We start from the raw sequence: 16,566 nt of genomic DNA on the forward strand, positions 1-16,566 counted from the left end.
AAGATCTAGCCCACTGGGCCAAAATAGTTCCTCACCTCTGAGCTATGCCTATACAAATCTCTATTAAGACAGTTAAGGAAGCCCTGCTTGAGTGTTCACCATGAGGGTCGACAAGACAGAAGACAGGGCATTTCAGTGGTGGCCTTAAGGTTATGGAACTCAGTACCATGGGAGATACATGTCACTTTCTTTTAGGTGGGTCTTGAAAGGATTTCTGTTGCAGTTTTTTAAATTAAGAGGTTATGGTTTTATTATGTTGCTCTTGTAGCATGGTTTGGATTTTATGTTGAATTGACTGACTAAATTGAAACAACTGTATTGAATAACTGGATTGGAAGGGTAGAGACTCCATCATGTTCCTATTTCCAATGTTCCTATTTCCATCCCATCCCATGCTGTCTTAGTAACCACTTGCTCTTTCCCTCACAGGGAAGAAATGCCAGTATTATTTCCTATTGCAAAAGCATGCAAATGTATCTTCTTGTCTTTTCCATTCAGTTTTAAGAAATTACATACCAGCTATAAGTAGTATGAAGACAAAACCTAGAAGAGAGGGGAAATTGTTCTGATAAGCAAGTTTCTCACAAAAAAGTTAATAGTAATTAAAAGAAATGCTCATTCCAACTGGCAGTCACATCAGAAGTAAATTATTTGCTGAAGCACTCTTGCTGAAGGTCGATTCCATACTACAGCTGGTTGACATGTTTAAGGGCAAAAGTAGAAGCGACACTAAACACATCAATTGCTGTTGTGTCTTTAAAAAGAAACACAGAAGGCATGAGGACATTTTGTGCACATGTGTGGGATGTAATCCTTTTTTCCTCTCACTGCCCTGATGAAAATCACTTCCATTTCAGCTATTAGCCCCATGACAAAAGCATCAATTATCACCAGTGAGATGGTTTTCTTATTTACTTTTTTCAAAGATTTATAAGCAACCTTTCAAAGTATGAAACTTTTCCAAGGAAATGTACGACAACAAAAACATTTTTTTTAAAGAAACCTGTAATATAATTGAAACTGAAGTATAAAACAGTGGAGTAAAACATTTTAGACCAGCAATCCTTATACAACACTTATACAATCCTTATACTAAAAACAGCTGAACACACAAAGCAGCAATAATTTAAAACGAATCTATCCTTTTGAGCTAAGAGTAGATTAAAATTCTTTAGGGTATACCTAAAATAAAGCAATGGGGGGGGTCAAACCTTTGGGAATGTTCATAAATATAAAAACACCCTCTCTCTCATGCCTGCTGCTCTAACTGCTCCTACAGGCAGACACACAAGCAGGATTTCTGTACCTGATCTTAACACCCAGACAGGCTCATATAAATATAGGTAATCTCCAGGAAATCTGGTCCCAAACCATTTGTTTATTTATAAAGACATTTCTTTACCACTTTTCAGCTGTCTCATGGACCCCAAAATCAGTTTATAATATAATAAAATGATTAAAACAACTAAAACATGTCAAAATATTAACAGCAAAGGATAAAAGCAGAGACTATGGGGAGATTAAAACTCATCATCCTAATTAATAACCACAGAAGGTTAGGTGAATTTAAAGTATCAGGAATACTAGTCTAACTTCTTTCAGAGAAAATTCCACAGTTGGGGTGTTGTCACTGAGAAGACCTTATCTTGAATTTCCACCAGCTGAACCTCTTTATGCGGCAGGACAAAAAAGACTCCAAAGATTATTGTAACCTATAGGCAGGTTTGTATGGAAGGAGGCAATCTTTCAGATATTCTACTTCCAAATAGTTTAGGGCTTTATAGGTAAGAACTAGCACCTTGAATTTGAGTATGGAAAGAAATGTGAAACCAATGCAATTGATGTAAGACCAGCATGTTATGATCTGAAAATCAAACACCAGAAAGCATCCTTGCCACTATGTTTGCACTAGCTGCAGTTTCCAAACACTTTTCAAGGGCAGCTCCATATCTGGAAGTGACCAAGGTATGCGTTACTGTGGCCAGTTCCATCTTCACCAGAAAGGGGTGTAGCTAGCACACTAGCCAAAACTGTATCATGACCCTGGAGCTGGATTCTTTGTCTTCAAGGGATGAGGGGGGAAAACAGAAGGGGAAGGGCATGCAAGACCAATCCCAGAAATGCTTCCACCAGATTAGCCTGTGATGCCAATAGCCCTCCAGCCTGAGGATGCAGCTTTGCCATCTTCAGACTTCTATCACAGAAGCTGCAGTGAGACCAGAGTCTCCCCTGCTCTAATGGAGCAGAACACTAATGGAGCAGGCTGGGCATCTTTCAGTAGAGCAGGGCCAGCAATAGGGATGCAACAGCTGCTATATAAGGCTCAGTTTCAATTTGATGCTTGCTGAAGCAACATCAGACCTCTACTCTTCTATAGCTCAGCCTGAACCTTGCCTCCATCTGGAGCCCTGCCCTGCATCTAACCTGAGTCTTGTCTGGACTTACTCTGCATCCAGTCTGAGCCCTGCCCTGCACCAGGCCTTGCCTTGCCTGAGATCAGTGTTTGCCTCAAAACAGACTGGATAAAAGCACTCCTGGCCATAGTAGCAACCTGGGCATCCAGCAGCATCCCCAAACTGCAAACTAGCTTATTTTCAGAGGTTTAAAGAGCAGTGTGGGGCTCTTAGATTTTCCAGCAACGTGTGGAGGGCCACAGGGCCACCATTCTGGCTTTAGATTATCCACTGGTGCCAGGAATAGATCGCCCTGCCATCTAGAGCAAAATGTCCTCTTTCCTCTCTGAACAAATGGGGTTCTTTTTGTACATGGACTCAGATGATTACAGAATTTGCTCCTAGTGACCTACCGCATGGTGACCTGCCTATACACGTTAGCTCAAGTTAGCAAGAGAAAGAAAATCTCCTGTTTGAGTAAAAACAAGAGTAATAACTGCAAAGCTAAAGCAGTGCCAGATAAGCATTGGTATATACATACGTACTAAGAGAACAAGATGGCATTTTAGGTGACCACTGCTTCCCGCCAATGTAGCGAATCTCAGAGGGCCCTATTAATGTATAGCCAGCAGAACATTCAACAGTAACCGTATCCCCAGGCTCATAGTTGCTTTTCTTCCCATGGACTATTTTTCCATTACGGATAGACAGCCGAAAAGTGTCTGGTGAAGTTCTAACTGAAAACACAAACTATTATAAACAAAATAAAACAATACTAAATCCCACATTATTTTCCAAAACTTTCATATTTGAGCTTAACAAATAATAATTATTATTGGGAACAGCTATAGCTCATGGTAGAGCACCTGCTTTGCACATAGAAGATCCCATGTTCAATCCCTGGCATCTCCAGGTATGGCTGGGAATGTACCCTGTCTGAAACCCTGGAGAGCTGTTGCCTGTCAGTGGGGGTAATACTAACTCAGTATAACAAGCAGCTCCCTATCTTCCTATTGCAAAAAACAGAATTTAATTTGTATCATGAAGAGTGTTCTTCATCAAAACACCAAGAAATTCCTATGATAGATTCAAAACCTTAGATGTGTATGCAAAAATCGTTCATATATTAGTTATTTGGTGCTGTCTACAAAAAGTGTTGCAAAGCAGCTTACAGATTCACACACAAAGCTTACGAACATATAAAAATACATCTAGAGAATATGGTAAGCCAGATCTATCTAAAAAGTGCTCATTCAGCAATACTGTAAAAAGGATGAAGCCTACCACACCCAACTAAAAAACAACCACCACAAACAGACAAGGCAACATACTACAGCATGATCCCAGTTAATCAATGAAAAGCCTAGGTAAACAGTAGTGTCTTAGCCTAGCATCTGAAAGCTGACTAGTAATGCTGCCAGGTGTGTTTCCCTGGGGAAAGCATTCCACAAATTAGGAATGACCATTGAAAAAGCCCGTTCTTGTGTTGCAATCTTCTGCACCTACTTCAGAGGGGGCACACTGAGAAGGGCCTTTGATGACAATCACAGAATCTGAGTAGGGTCATATTGGGCAAGACAGTACTTAAGATATTGGGGTCCTGAGCAGCATAAGGGTTTATAGGTCAAAAGTAGAGTATCAAAATCAGCTACCATCCTCCCTCTGTCTTCAAGTTGTGAGAAACAAAATCCAGTTATAGCCAGTGTGGTGTAGTTAGAGGTTGGACTAGGACCTGGAAGACCAAGGTTCAAATCCCCACTCAGCCACGAAGCTCTCTGGGTGACCTTGGGACAGTCACAGTCTCTCAGCTTAACATAACCCTTTCAGGGTAAAATGGAGAGAGAAGAGAACCATGTATGCCAATCTGAGCTCCTTGGAGGAAAGATGGATACAGTAATACCTCGCATTAACGTACTCAATGGGACCAGAGCGAGTACGTAAACCGAAAATGTCCTTAAAGTGAAGCACTACCTTTTAACACTTTTTTTACCTCTCCTTCATTCGGAGCCTCAAAGCCCCACGCTAAAGCCTCTGCTCCTGCGCTGCCATGCCTCTCAGCTGATCGCGATCGCACCTCCCAGCTGATTTGCGGTGGCGCGATTGCATCTATTTCCACCCCTGCGTGCTAAAGCCTCTGCTGCTGCGCTGTTGCACCTCCCAGCTGATCGCGATCGCGCCTCCCAGCTGATTTGCGGTGGCGCGATCGCATCTATTTCCACCCCTGCGAGCTAGAGCCTCTGCTGCTGTGCTGCCACGCCTCTCAGCTGATTGCGATTGTGCCTCCCAGCTGATTTGCGGTGGTGCGATCGCGTCTATTTCCACCCCCACGCACTAAAGCCGCTGCTGCTGCGCTGCATTTCTGGAGAAATACAGGCATATGGAGCATGTACGTTATAGCGAGGTGACGTTAAGTGAAGCAACGTTAAGCAGGGTATGCCTGTATAAATGTAATAATAAAGAGATAAAAATATCTGGTTTGATTTCTTTCAGTTTCTAGTGTCGCAGTATATACATATAAGTAGAACAAACCAAACTGACTGTGTATTTCAAAGGGAGCAGTGCTCTGCTTGAATCCAAAGCAATATGCCATTTGAATCCATCTAGGAATTCATTACAGCAGCTCCTCTTGGATTAACTGTCAGCACAAACATAGGGAGGTATTAAATTAGTACCACTATACTATACTGGGCTCCTGCTGGGAGGAAGGGCGGGATATATAAACAAACAAACAAATAAATAATGAGGCATTAACTTTCCGGCAAAGAAACCCAAAAGTCTTCTCTACTTAGAGAGAGGCCATAGGATGAGTTTCAATGTGCAGTGGACATACTATTAAATAACTATATGGGAAAATGTTGATGGGTTAGAAGATTTCATTAATGTTTTTAATTAAGTAGATCACATCCTAAAATTAGAAAGTTTGAGGTAAAAAGCAGGCTACTGACTCATTTATTATACATCATTATTCACCTTATGGAACGCTATAGGAAAGTAGCACCTGTCTTGGGAATGAAACTAGAACAACTGATATGAATATCTCAGCTGTGTTTATACTTGTTTATTATTAAATTTATATCCCACTGTTCATCCCAAAAGGAGCCCAGGGCAGCAGAAACTTACAGAAATACTTACAGAAACAAGGTTGCACAGGAGGATCCCACAAATTGTAGCCTTGGCATGCTACTCTCATCTCCATGGTTTCATCAGGAAAAGAATAGTGCCGACTGCAGGTTACAGCAACAACCATTCCAATTTTGTATTGATGTTGCAATGGATGCACAGCCCCACTTGGAATTAATGGGGCACCACATAATTGTGGATGAACTGCAACAAAAAAGTCCCCCCAAAAGTTAAAATATTAAAACAGTGTATGATGGATGACAGTCAGGATACAAGCCCCCCTCAAAACATGTAATAGTTCAATTAGCTGCCACTGCACCAGTATTTAAACATAAATCTGGTAACCATGTCAGGACTGAGCTCCTGAGACTCACCAAAACCTCCTGTTAAAAGAACTAAAAAGAAAACCTCAGTAATATAACATTAACAAAAGCAATAACTTTGAATTTAAAGAAATCATAGTTTACATGCCATTAAAAGTTGTTTTTTTTTTAAAGGGAGAAAAGGTTCAAAACATGGCCCAAAGACAAGAAGATAGAAACTAAGTTCTTTAGGCAATGCCCTTCAGTATCAGGAGTGATGTTCTATAGCTAGAGTCCCTCGCTTAATTTTGTTTCAAGAGAGTCTCTGTCCATTGCATTTCTAAAGATAACCAGCCTATAGCATCTCAAAGGGCCAAAAAGAAGCAGGAAGTCAACCTATGATAGAACATGCCCTCACCTGGCCACTTTAGACTAAGGGGCAATTCTCTTAGATAACAAAATCTCTCTTTGAATCTTGTGGCTCCGCTTTTAACAAAAAAATTAAAAGGCTTACACAGAGCCATAAACAAATGCACTTCTTGACATGCACCAGTCCTTGATGGTTTCACCAGGGATTTTGTAGGGGATTTCCTCAAAACCAACATCAAATCATAGGTCACATCAGTGTCCACAGATGTGTTCTGTGATTTGTTGGTGGTTTTGTTGTCATCCTATGTAAAAGTCATGAAAATCGACAAGGACTGTGCCTGTGATCAAAGTTCTTATGGTGCTGGCAACCACTGGATCAGTAGTTTTTAACCGAGTAATCTACCAATGCAAGCTTTAATTTGATTTATTTTGCTAGGGGCTCCTTGTAAAAATTATGTAAATTCAAGTGGATCCATTTTAATTGTACTGGATCTGACTTTTACCCAGACCCCACATAAAAACAAAGAATGTATGTGACTGCAAATGCACACATGTCTATCTTTGAGGGCAAGGGAAGAGGGACAAGAGTGGGAATGGGCGGGAGAGAAGCAAGCAGAAGGATGGTGCCCATCACACTCTCAAAATTCTGTGCCCGCATGCCCAAAAGGCCAGCATCCCCTTCCTAGGATATGATCCGAACTGAAGACACATGAGGCCACATCTTGCTGAAGTTAAGCAAGTCTGGGTCTAGTCAGTGCTTGGGTGACTACCTGGGAACCACAAGTACACTGCCTTGGGTTTCATGATGGAAGATGAAATATAAATGTAAACAAAGAAACAAACTCGTACTAGCTAATTAACAATGAGAATTCAAAAAGGGAAACTGAAATAAGTACTGGCCTTTTATAACCATTGCATGTCCCCCAAAGTTTGTTCTGCCAGGATCTCAGACATTGTTTTAACCATTCAACTGTCACTCATATTATCAAATAGGGTAAAAGTGGGGAGGATTTGGGAAGGGTCCCTTCTGAATGTCTGGCTCGAATTTATAAGGAGAAAAACACATGCACACACATTTAATAAACAGTCTGTTATTACTGAATGAGTAAACAATCTCAAATTAAATTCTTTGATATTCTTACTTTTTTTACATGATGGCACCTCAGGACACCAAGTACTGTTCTCCTCACATCGAATCAAATAACTTCCAATCATAAAATATCCAATTTTGCATTCAAATGTGATATTGTCGCCATATGTATACAAATGTCCAAATCCACTTAATATTATTCCATGCTCAATTACTGGATCTTTACATTTCACCACTAAAAGCGGATAGGAATATTCAAAAACACAAAAAATAAATAGAACATTGCAAATAGTTTATCTTTTCTTAAAGGCCAATATAGTCTTCTGAAGCCTTATTAAAAAGGTAGAATTTTTATAAAAGAAAAAGTTGATGTTCACTGTCTGGCTCTACTTTACATAGTTCTCTGTTATTTCTATGTCACACATTCAAAAACTGTTATTACCCTGGATAGGGGTTAGTAGTGTTACAAATAAATAAAAATCAAAATGTGGTGTCACAAGTATTATAATTGTAAATAATGTTTTGCTACTATTCTGAACAATCACATATATTTGGGAAACACCTAAGTAGATCACAGATTGGACTTTCTAGAAAGCTCTCCAAGGTTAAAAGTGCTAACGGATATGGTGACAGACAGGGCTGGCCCTAGGATAAATAGCACCCTGGGCTAGGAGTACCTTTGGGCCCCCCTGGGTCAGTTTTGCAGGGCCACCCAGACGGTTTATGGGGCCTGGTGCAGGTGTGATGTTGGGGGTTATGCTGCTGCCTCTTACAAGGACCCATGTATGTGTGTACAAAGCTGGGGGCCACATGTGAGAATTGTTGCATGCACAGACTACATGTGAGAATTCTCACCTGCAGCTCCTCTGCAAATCAAGCAGAATTAGAGATGTGCTTCATTTTTTCTTACATGGGGATAAAGAAATAGGGATCAGGTTGTGCTTCTCCTGAGTACCTCCTCCAAATTCCAAACCCCTATGCAACACAGCAGAACTATCACAGGTTTTACTTTTAATATTTTTTGTTTTGTAGTTGTTCCTATCTTTTGGCAAGCATTCTTTATTTTAGGATATCCATTAATTTTATCTTTAAAAATAATAAATAAAAGTTATAAATAAATAAGGTATCCAGCTGAGCTATTACATCTTACGGCTTAATTTTATTATTATTTATATAGTGCTTATATTATCTATAATACAGGGCATACCCCGCTTAACGTCGCTTCACTTAACGTCGCCTCGCTATAACGTACATGCTCCATATGCCTGTATTTCTCCAGAAACACAGCTAGCAAACCACTTACAGGGTTAGGGTTAGGGAGAGACGTGGCAGCGCAGCAGCAGAGGCTTTAGCACGTGGGAGTGGAAACAGACGCGATCGCGCCACCGCAAATCAGCTGGGAGGCGAGATCGCAATCAGCTGAGAGGTGCGGCAGTGCAGCAGCAGAGGCTTTAGCGCGGGGCTTTGAGGCTCCACATGAAGGAGAGGGAAAAAAGTGTTAAAAGGTAGTGCTTCACTTTAAGGACATTTTTGGTTTACGTACTCGCTCTGGTCCCATTGAGTACGTTAATGCGAGGTATTACTCTATTTGAAAAACACTTGGTAATGTTGCCTCAAAGTAAAGAGCTGTGTTCTACTGATTTTTACCTTGTGCAAATGACATCAAAGTAGAAACTGAAACAAAAACAAACTTTAAAGTTAACTGAAGGAAGATCATTTTTGTAGTTAGTACCCATCATCTTGCAGAACCTTGAAAAGAAAAGGCTACAGGCACTTGCTTTTTGCCACCCTAATTCACTGCAGATGAAAAATGAAATGGATTGCCTTCAAGTTGATCCCGACTTATGGCGACCCTATGAATAGGGTTTTCATGGTAAACAGTATTCAGAGGGGGTTTACCATTGCCTTCCTCTGAGGCTGAGAGGCAGTGACTGGCCAAAGGTCATCCAGTGAGCTTCATGGCTGTGTGGGGATTCAAACCCTGGTCTCCCAGGTCGGAGTCCTTAACCACTTAACCACTACACCACAGTGGCTCTCCTCACTGTAGATAGTGCATTAAAAAAACCCACAGCCACTGAACTCATCCTGGCACCCACAGTTAACTCATCCTGGTGCCCCCCCCAGCTAGGCTCCCCAGCAACTACTCAGCTCGCCCACCCCTAAGGATGGCCCTGGTGACAGATACACTATAGAAATGCTACACTGATATGGTGAGGAGGCAGAGGCATCTGCTGACCATCAGAAGCAGCATGACCAATGGATCTCTCAAATTATACAGCCACGAGAGTGGCTGTATACTATAGCCAGCATGGATGTTTCGCATTCCACAATGTTAAATTGAAAACACCCCCATGCCATTCTGATGCTTCCCATAAGCTTATTTCCAAACAAAACCTTACAAAACCTAGTCCTGAACTCAGAAACCCTTGCTTAATAACCCTCTAAATTTTCATGGCAATACACAAAGTAGTCAAAGAGAATTGAGAGTTCAAAGTGTAAAGAGAGAGAAAAAAAACCAGACCCCTGTTGGACTTTTTTTGTCAGAGTTCTCATAATTTGTTGACATTAATTACAAATCAGCCATGTTCACAGAGTACCTGTAACCCTATCACTGATCTTGCCCCATACTCTGACCTTCATTATCTACAGTTTCAAAGTTTAAAAAATGCCTGGCTGATTTTTAATTAATTTAAGAAATTTAGCACTGAAGTCAATGATAAGCCCAGGCATGCTCAGTAAGAACTGTCAGTGTTCTAAAAGCCAGACTCACAGTACTTGCCATTGCTGCGCCACAACTCCCTCAATTACCTTCCATAAGAAGGGGATATTTGCAACTGGGCGGGCAAGAGGGAGGGGATAGGAGGGAGGGGATAGGAGGGAGGAGGAGGGGAGGGCAGATTTGCATGCTTTTTGAGTTCAGTAGGATTTACCCCTGTGCAATCATGCTTAGGATAGGTGAAACTGACCTGGGGAAGGGGAAGGGGGGAGGAGGAGGTCAGGAAGGGGAAGGGAGGGGAGGAGATTGGGTGGGCGGGCATTGTGCAGAGGCGAAGCCCTTTTCCTTTCCAAAAGGAAAATATCGTGAACAGTATCATTCTTTGTCAGGGTTTTCCCCACCTTTTTATTCTACAGCAGGCACATGCAGCCTCCACCCAAATTTAATCCAAAGCTGTCCCTGGCCACATCCACACCAGACTGTTATTTCACTTTAGGCGATCATGGCTTCTCCCAAAGAATCCTGGGAAATGTAGTTAGTGAAGGTTGCTGAGAGTTGCTAGGAGATGCCCTGTTCCCCTCACAGAGCTTCAATCAGAGCGACTGACTGTTAAACCACTCTGGCCACTGGAGCTCTGTCAGTGGAATAGGAGTCTCCTCTCAGCACCTTTCACAAACTACACTTCCCAGGATTCTTTGGGGGAAGTCATGACTGTCTCCAGTGAAATCAAAGTCTGGTGTTGGTGTGGCCCCCTGATTAGCCAAGCCCAGCAGCTGTGAGGCTTTTAGAACACTGAAAGTTTGTTCTTACTGAGCATGCCCAACATTATCATTGAGTTCAAGCCAAAAGTTCTTAAATTAATTAAAAGTCAGCCAGGCATTTTTTAAACTTTTAAACTGCAGAAAATGAAGGTCAGAGTATGGGGCAAGGTCAGTAATAGGAATACAGGTACTCTGTGAACATGGCTGATTTTTAATGAATTTCAACAGATTATGAGTACTCTGACAAAAAAAAGTCCAAAAGCGGTCTGGTTTTTCTCTCTTTTTACACTTTGAACTCTTGATTCTCTCTGACTGTTCTGTGTATTACCATGGAAATTTAGAGGACTATTAAGCAAGCATTTCTGAGTTCAGGACTATTAAGTTTTGTAAGGTTTTGTTTTGAAATGAGCTTATGGGAAGGATCAGAATGGCATGGGGGTATTTTCAATTTAACATTGCGGAATGCGAAAAATCCATGCTGACTATAGTATACAGCCACTCTTGTGGCTGTATAATACATGTCATATGGATGGTATAGATGGTTCTTCTGCATTCTCTTCAACCCTCACTTCAGCCAAAGTTGAGGGTAAATGAGCGCTGTAAAGCCTGGCCTTTTATACACTTTTGCATCAAAGAGAGGGCGTGTTCCCATGGTCTTATCAGCTACTGCCTCTCTGTGCTATTTCTCCATGCCTTCTGTATGACTAATATCAACAACTAGTTTGACTAACTGGTCAGCCTCCCTGGAAAGTCTGCTTGTCTACAGGTATCAGCCAAGCAATATAAGGAGCGTCCTTGTTGATATAAGTGAGAATACATTGGCTGCCTGCCCAGATGTCTTATCATTTTGTACTTTCCTCCACTCTTGTACGAAAATTACTGCTTTACTCAGAAGGGAGGGCCAAGAAGCCCATTTGTAAAAAGGGACTTTTTTACTCTTTGCAATTTTTCAAGATGCATACATTGAAATAAGCAGCCTATATAAGCTATTTCAGCAATTCTTAAACATATTGATGCCCAATATTGGGGTGGCCCATTATATCTGAAAAGCTGTAGATAATCATTTGCTAACATACCTAACCAAAATCAGAGCCACTAAGACAGACATTTTATATGAAAGTCAACACAGCTAGGAAGTCAAAAGAGCTTCAAAGAGTTTGCTTACTAAGGAGACCTGCACAAATGATAAACCCAACTTTGTAACTTATCAGATCAATCTCCATACCTGATGGCTGGAAAGTAGTCATTGTAATACCATTTTTTTAAAAAGGGATCCAGGTAATTACAGGCCTGCTAGCTTAATATTTTTCCAGGAAAACTGGTGGAAAGTATTGTTAAAGATAAAAATACGAAGCATACAAAAGAACAAGCCTTACTGAAGCAGAACCAACATGGCTTCTGCAAGGGTAAGGTTTAGTCTCACTAAACTTTTAGAGTTCTTTGAGAGAATCAACAAACATACAGACAGAGGTGATCCAGTTGACACTGTGTACTTAAGACTTTAAAAATGCTTTTGACAAGGTACCTCACCAAAGACTACTGAATAAGCATAGCAGGCATGGAATAAGAGGAGAGGTCCTTTTGTTACTCAGTAACTGGTTAAGAAAAAGGAAGCAGACAATAGAAAAACGGACAGTTCTCCCAATGGAGGGATGTAGAAAGTGGAGTCCCGCAAAGTTCAGTAAAGTATTGGGACATGTGCTTTTTAGCTTGTTCATTAATGTTGTAGATTAATGAGGTAACCAAGTTTGCCTATACCACCCAACTGTTCAGGGTAGTAAACACAAAAAAGGGATTGGAAGGAGCTCCAAAAAATGTATCTCCAAACTGGGTGAATGGGCAGTAAAACAGCCAATGAGTTTCAATGTGAGGAAGTATAATTATGCACACTGGGGCAAAAATTCCTAATTTCACATTAATGGGGTCCAAACTGGTACTGAGCGACCAGGAATGAGACCTTGGGGAAATAGTGGATAGATAAAGATGTCAACAGTGTTGATAACTTGATGAAGGTGTGTGTGGCTGCTGTAAAAAGGGCAAAATCGATGTTGGAAATAATTAGGAAAGTGATTATAAAATAACTGCCAAAACAATAATTGCATTATACAAATCAATAGTGTGAACGCATTTGGAATACTTTGTACAGTTCTAGTTGCCTAATCTCAAAAAGATATTGTAGAGTTAGAAATGTTCAGAAAAAGGCAACCAAAATGATCTAGGAGTTGGAGTAACTCACTCATGTTTTAATTATGAGAAACTATATAATTTAATTTACACAAGTAAGAATGCAAGTGTCCAAGTTGGCCACTTTGGAAGAAGTGGGAACACAATTAGGGTGTGGAATATAGCCTCATCGCCTGTAGACAGTGCGGCTTCCCCATTTGCTTCTGTAGAGCATAGAAGTGAAACATGGTATTTACTGAGATTGTGCATAAACCTAAAAAGAAAAGTATCTCCAACCTCCCAAGTAGATATTATTAAACAACTCAGGAATTCTGGACATGAACACTGAAGGTTTAAATCAGTGTTTGTAAAGTCAAATTATCACTCACAGTGTGAAAAACAGTGATGGGGAAGAAGCACTTAGCTATCTGGCATAAAGTTCACTTCTAAATATAACATGGAAATAAAAAGAAAATGCAACCTTTGCATTTGGGGAGTTTTCCTTTCCACACTGCTTGAGTATTATCTACGCCACAAGAAATAGAGGGTGCTCCAATAAGCGAGAAATTCTCACTGCAATTGTATGTTATCACTATTCCATAAGTATAAGGACTTCCAGTTCCACTGTGAGATCCATCAGGAATATCTGGAGGAGCTGCACATAGAAGGCCTAGAAACATATTAAACAATTTAGAAAAAAGATCAGGTTCATAATGTAATGATGATAATCTGCTAGATTATGGATTATATCATTCAACAGTTTATCCTTTAAAATATTAAAAATTATGCTAGAAATTATACAGCCACAAGAGTGGCTGTATACTATAGCCAATGTGGATTTTTCACATTCCGCAATGTTAAATTGAAAATACCCCCCTGCCATTCTGATGCTTCCCATAAACTCATTTCAAAATAAAACCTTACCAAACTTACAGTCCTGAACTCAGAAACGCTTGTTTAACAACCCTCTCAATTTTCATGGCGATACACAAAACAGTCAGAGAGAACAGAGAGTTCAAAGTCTAAAAAGAGGGGGGAAACCCCAGAGCCCTTTTGGACTTTTTTCTCTCAGAGTTCTTATAATCTGTTGAAATTCATTAAAAATCAGCCATGTTCACAGAGTAGCTGTAATCCTAATACTGACCTTGCCCCATACTCTGACCTTTATCTTCTGCAGTTTAAAAGTTAAAAATATGCCCAGCTGATTTTTAATTAATTTAAGAAATTGTGGCTTAAAGCCAATGATAGTGTCGGGCATGCTCAGTAAGAACCAACTGGCAGTGTTCTAAAAGCCAGAGTCACAGCTGCTTGGCTTGCCTAATCAGGGGGCCACTGTTGGGTTATGGGCGTTGTTGTGTGAAACAGCATACATTACGTTGGAGTTAAGTTGAGCAAGAAAACGTCTTCAGAGCATGTTAAGAGTCTTTATTAAGAAATTAAGGCCAGAGGCTTAAGAGTAAATACATGTAGAGATTCTTCATTCACCCCCCTTCTGGTACATCTCTCTCCATAGATAAACACAAAAGACAGCCTCTCAGCTCAGAGGCATAATTCAGAAGAGCACAACACATAGACTCTGTTAGAACTTTCCCAGTCGTTATCAGATGGCTACCATAGCAACAAACCTGGCAGTCCGTTCCCAGACAGGGCATAGACATAACTCCCCCTTAACCACAGTTACGTCTTCACACTTGCAGGCTTCATGGAAAACTACTAGAGACAGTAATGCCTACTGGTCACCAGCCCAACAGTCTCCCTTTTTCCGTTAAGACTGCAAAATACACATGAAATACATCTCCATAATACATAGTCATACAGTCATACATTTCAGTACATTGCATTTTCAGTTCAGTACAGTTCAAAATACTTTATTCACTCAAACTTTGGTTCATTCCAAGCCTTGTCACCAGTTTGCCAAATTTCTCCTCACACAAAGGCTTGGTCATTATGTCAGCCACCATGTTGTTAGTGTCACAAAATGTTAGGTTAACAAACCCCTGCTGCACACAATCCCTTACGTGAAAGTATCTGACACTAATATGTTTTGTTCTCTTGGTATGAGCTTCTGATGTGGCTATCTTAATGCAGGTCTGATTGTCTTCATATACAGTAATCGGAAATTGCATATCAATGCCTATCTCTTGCATGAGCATTGTGAACCATTGTAGCTCATTACAGGCCTGTGATAGGGCCACATACTCGGCTTCTGCACTTGATGTTGCAACCACATTTTGTTTCTTGCTGCTCCAGTCAATGCATGACCCGTGCCACATCACAACTATGCCAGAGGTTGACTTACGACTGCTCAGCTCCCCTGCATGATCTGCATCCACAAAACATTCAAGACCTCCTGTCTTTGCTCCTGACAAAACCAGACCCTTTGTCTTCGTGCCTTTCAGATAACGCACTATCCTTTTAATCCCTTGCCAGTCAGCCTCTGAAGGATGCTCTACCTTCCGGCTTAAAATACTGACTGCATTACATATGTCTGGGCGAGACACCTTCACCAAATATTGCAATTTCCCTATTATGCGCCTGTACTTCTCAGGATCTGTACAAGGCGTCTCCTGCACATTCTGTTGGAAAGCCACAACCATTGGAGTCTTTACAACATTGCATTCTGTCATGTTGCATTCTTCTATGATCTGATTTATTTTACTTTCCTGACTCAATGTTATGCTTCCGTCTTCTGCACGCACAATATCCGTGCCCAAATAGTGTGTGACAGGCCCCAAATTCTTTGTGTCCACCTGCCTGCCCAGTTGCTCATTAAATTCTTGTTCCTCTTGCTGCTCATGATAAAAATACATGATGTCATCAACGTAAACTGCACAGAACGTGGTTTTCATCCCCTGTCTCTTTATATACACACATGGATCTGCCTTGCATCTTTGGAATCCCATTCCATGCAACACTCTGTCCAATTTCTCATTCCAGCAGCGTGCACTTTGCCGCAGTCCATATATTGATTTATGCAGTTTACACACGAACCCTTCCTTTGACACAGAACCTGGAGGCAGTTCCATATATATCTCCTCTCTTAAATCACCATGTAGGAATGCCGTCCCTATATCGTAGTGATTTACACTCATGTTCTGCATCGCTGCCAGCTTCAGCAGCACACGAATGGACTCATGTTTCACAACCGGGGCGAAAACAGCATCATAATCTGTCCCATGCTGCTGGGTGAATCCCTTGGCAACCAAATGTGCCCTGTACCTCTGTACTTCCCCGGAACTTGCTTTCTTCTTCTTAAACACCCATCTGCAACCTATGGCCTTTTTACCCATGGGTAACTTTACTAATGTCCATGTGCCATTCTTTTGCATGGCTTGTAATTCTTCCTGCATGGCCTGCTGCCATTTGTGCTGCTCTGCCTCAGGCATCAGCCTGATTGCTTGAAATGATGCTGGCTCTTCTGGTTCTCTGTGAACTTCCTCCATCTGGGCAGTGAATACTGACGGCATGCCTTCTACGGCTGTCTGTTTACAGCCCTGACCGTCATTCCCTTTCCGCCCCATTAAACTCAAGGCATTAGCACACTTCACACCCACGGACATTTTAAACTGCCCTTGTGTCATGAAACCCTGACAGACAACATTTTCTCCTCTTTGCACCCAACATTTTCCTTTATCAAACCAGACTGAAAATT

General features: G+C 41.1%; 1 protein-coding gene across 1 annotated transcript in view; it reads right to left on the reverse strand.

Annotated features, from left to right (window-relative positions):
• Positions 1-686: 686 nt before the first annotated feature.
• LOC133386839 (C4b-binding protein alpha chain-like) overlaps positions 687-16,566 on the reverse strand; it is a 28,747-nt gene continuing 12,867 nt past the window's right edge. Inside the window, exons 2-6 of the mRNA XM_061630609.1 lie at positions 13,396-13,584; positions 7,327-7,509; positions 5,526-5,717; positions 2,939-3,130; positions 687-754 (exon numbers count right to left, since the gene is read on the reverse strand). Coding sequence (XP_061486593.1) covers positions 687-754; positions 2,939-3,130; positions 5,526-5,717; positions 7,327-7,509; positions 13,396-13,584 — 824 coding nt within the window. The remainder of the gene's footprint in view (positions 755-2,938; positions 3,131-5,525; positions 5,718-7,326; positions 7,510-13,395; positions 13,585-16,566) is intronic.

The sequence above is a fragment of the Rhineura floridana genome, chromosome 6 (genome assembly GCF_030035675.1).
Source record: "Rhineura floridana isolate rRhiFlo1 chromosome 6, rRhiFlo1.hap2, whole genome shotgun sequence".
Classification (NCBI taxonomy): domain Eukaryota; kingdom Metazoa; phylum Chordata; class Lepidosauria; order Squamata; family Rhineuridae; genus Rhineura; species Rhineura floridana.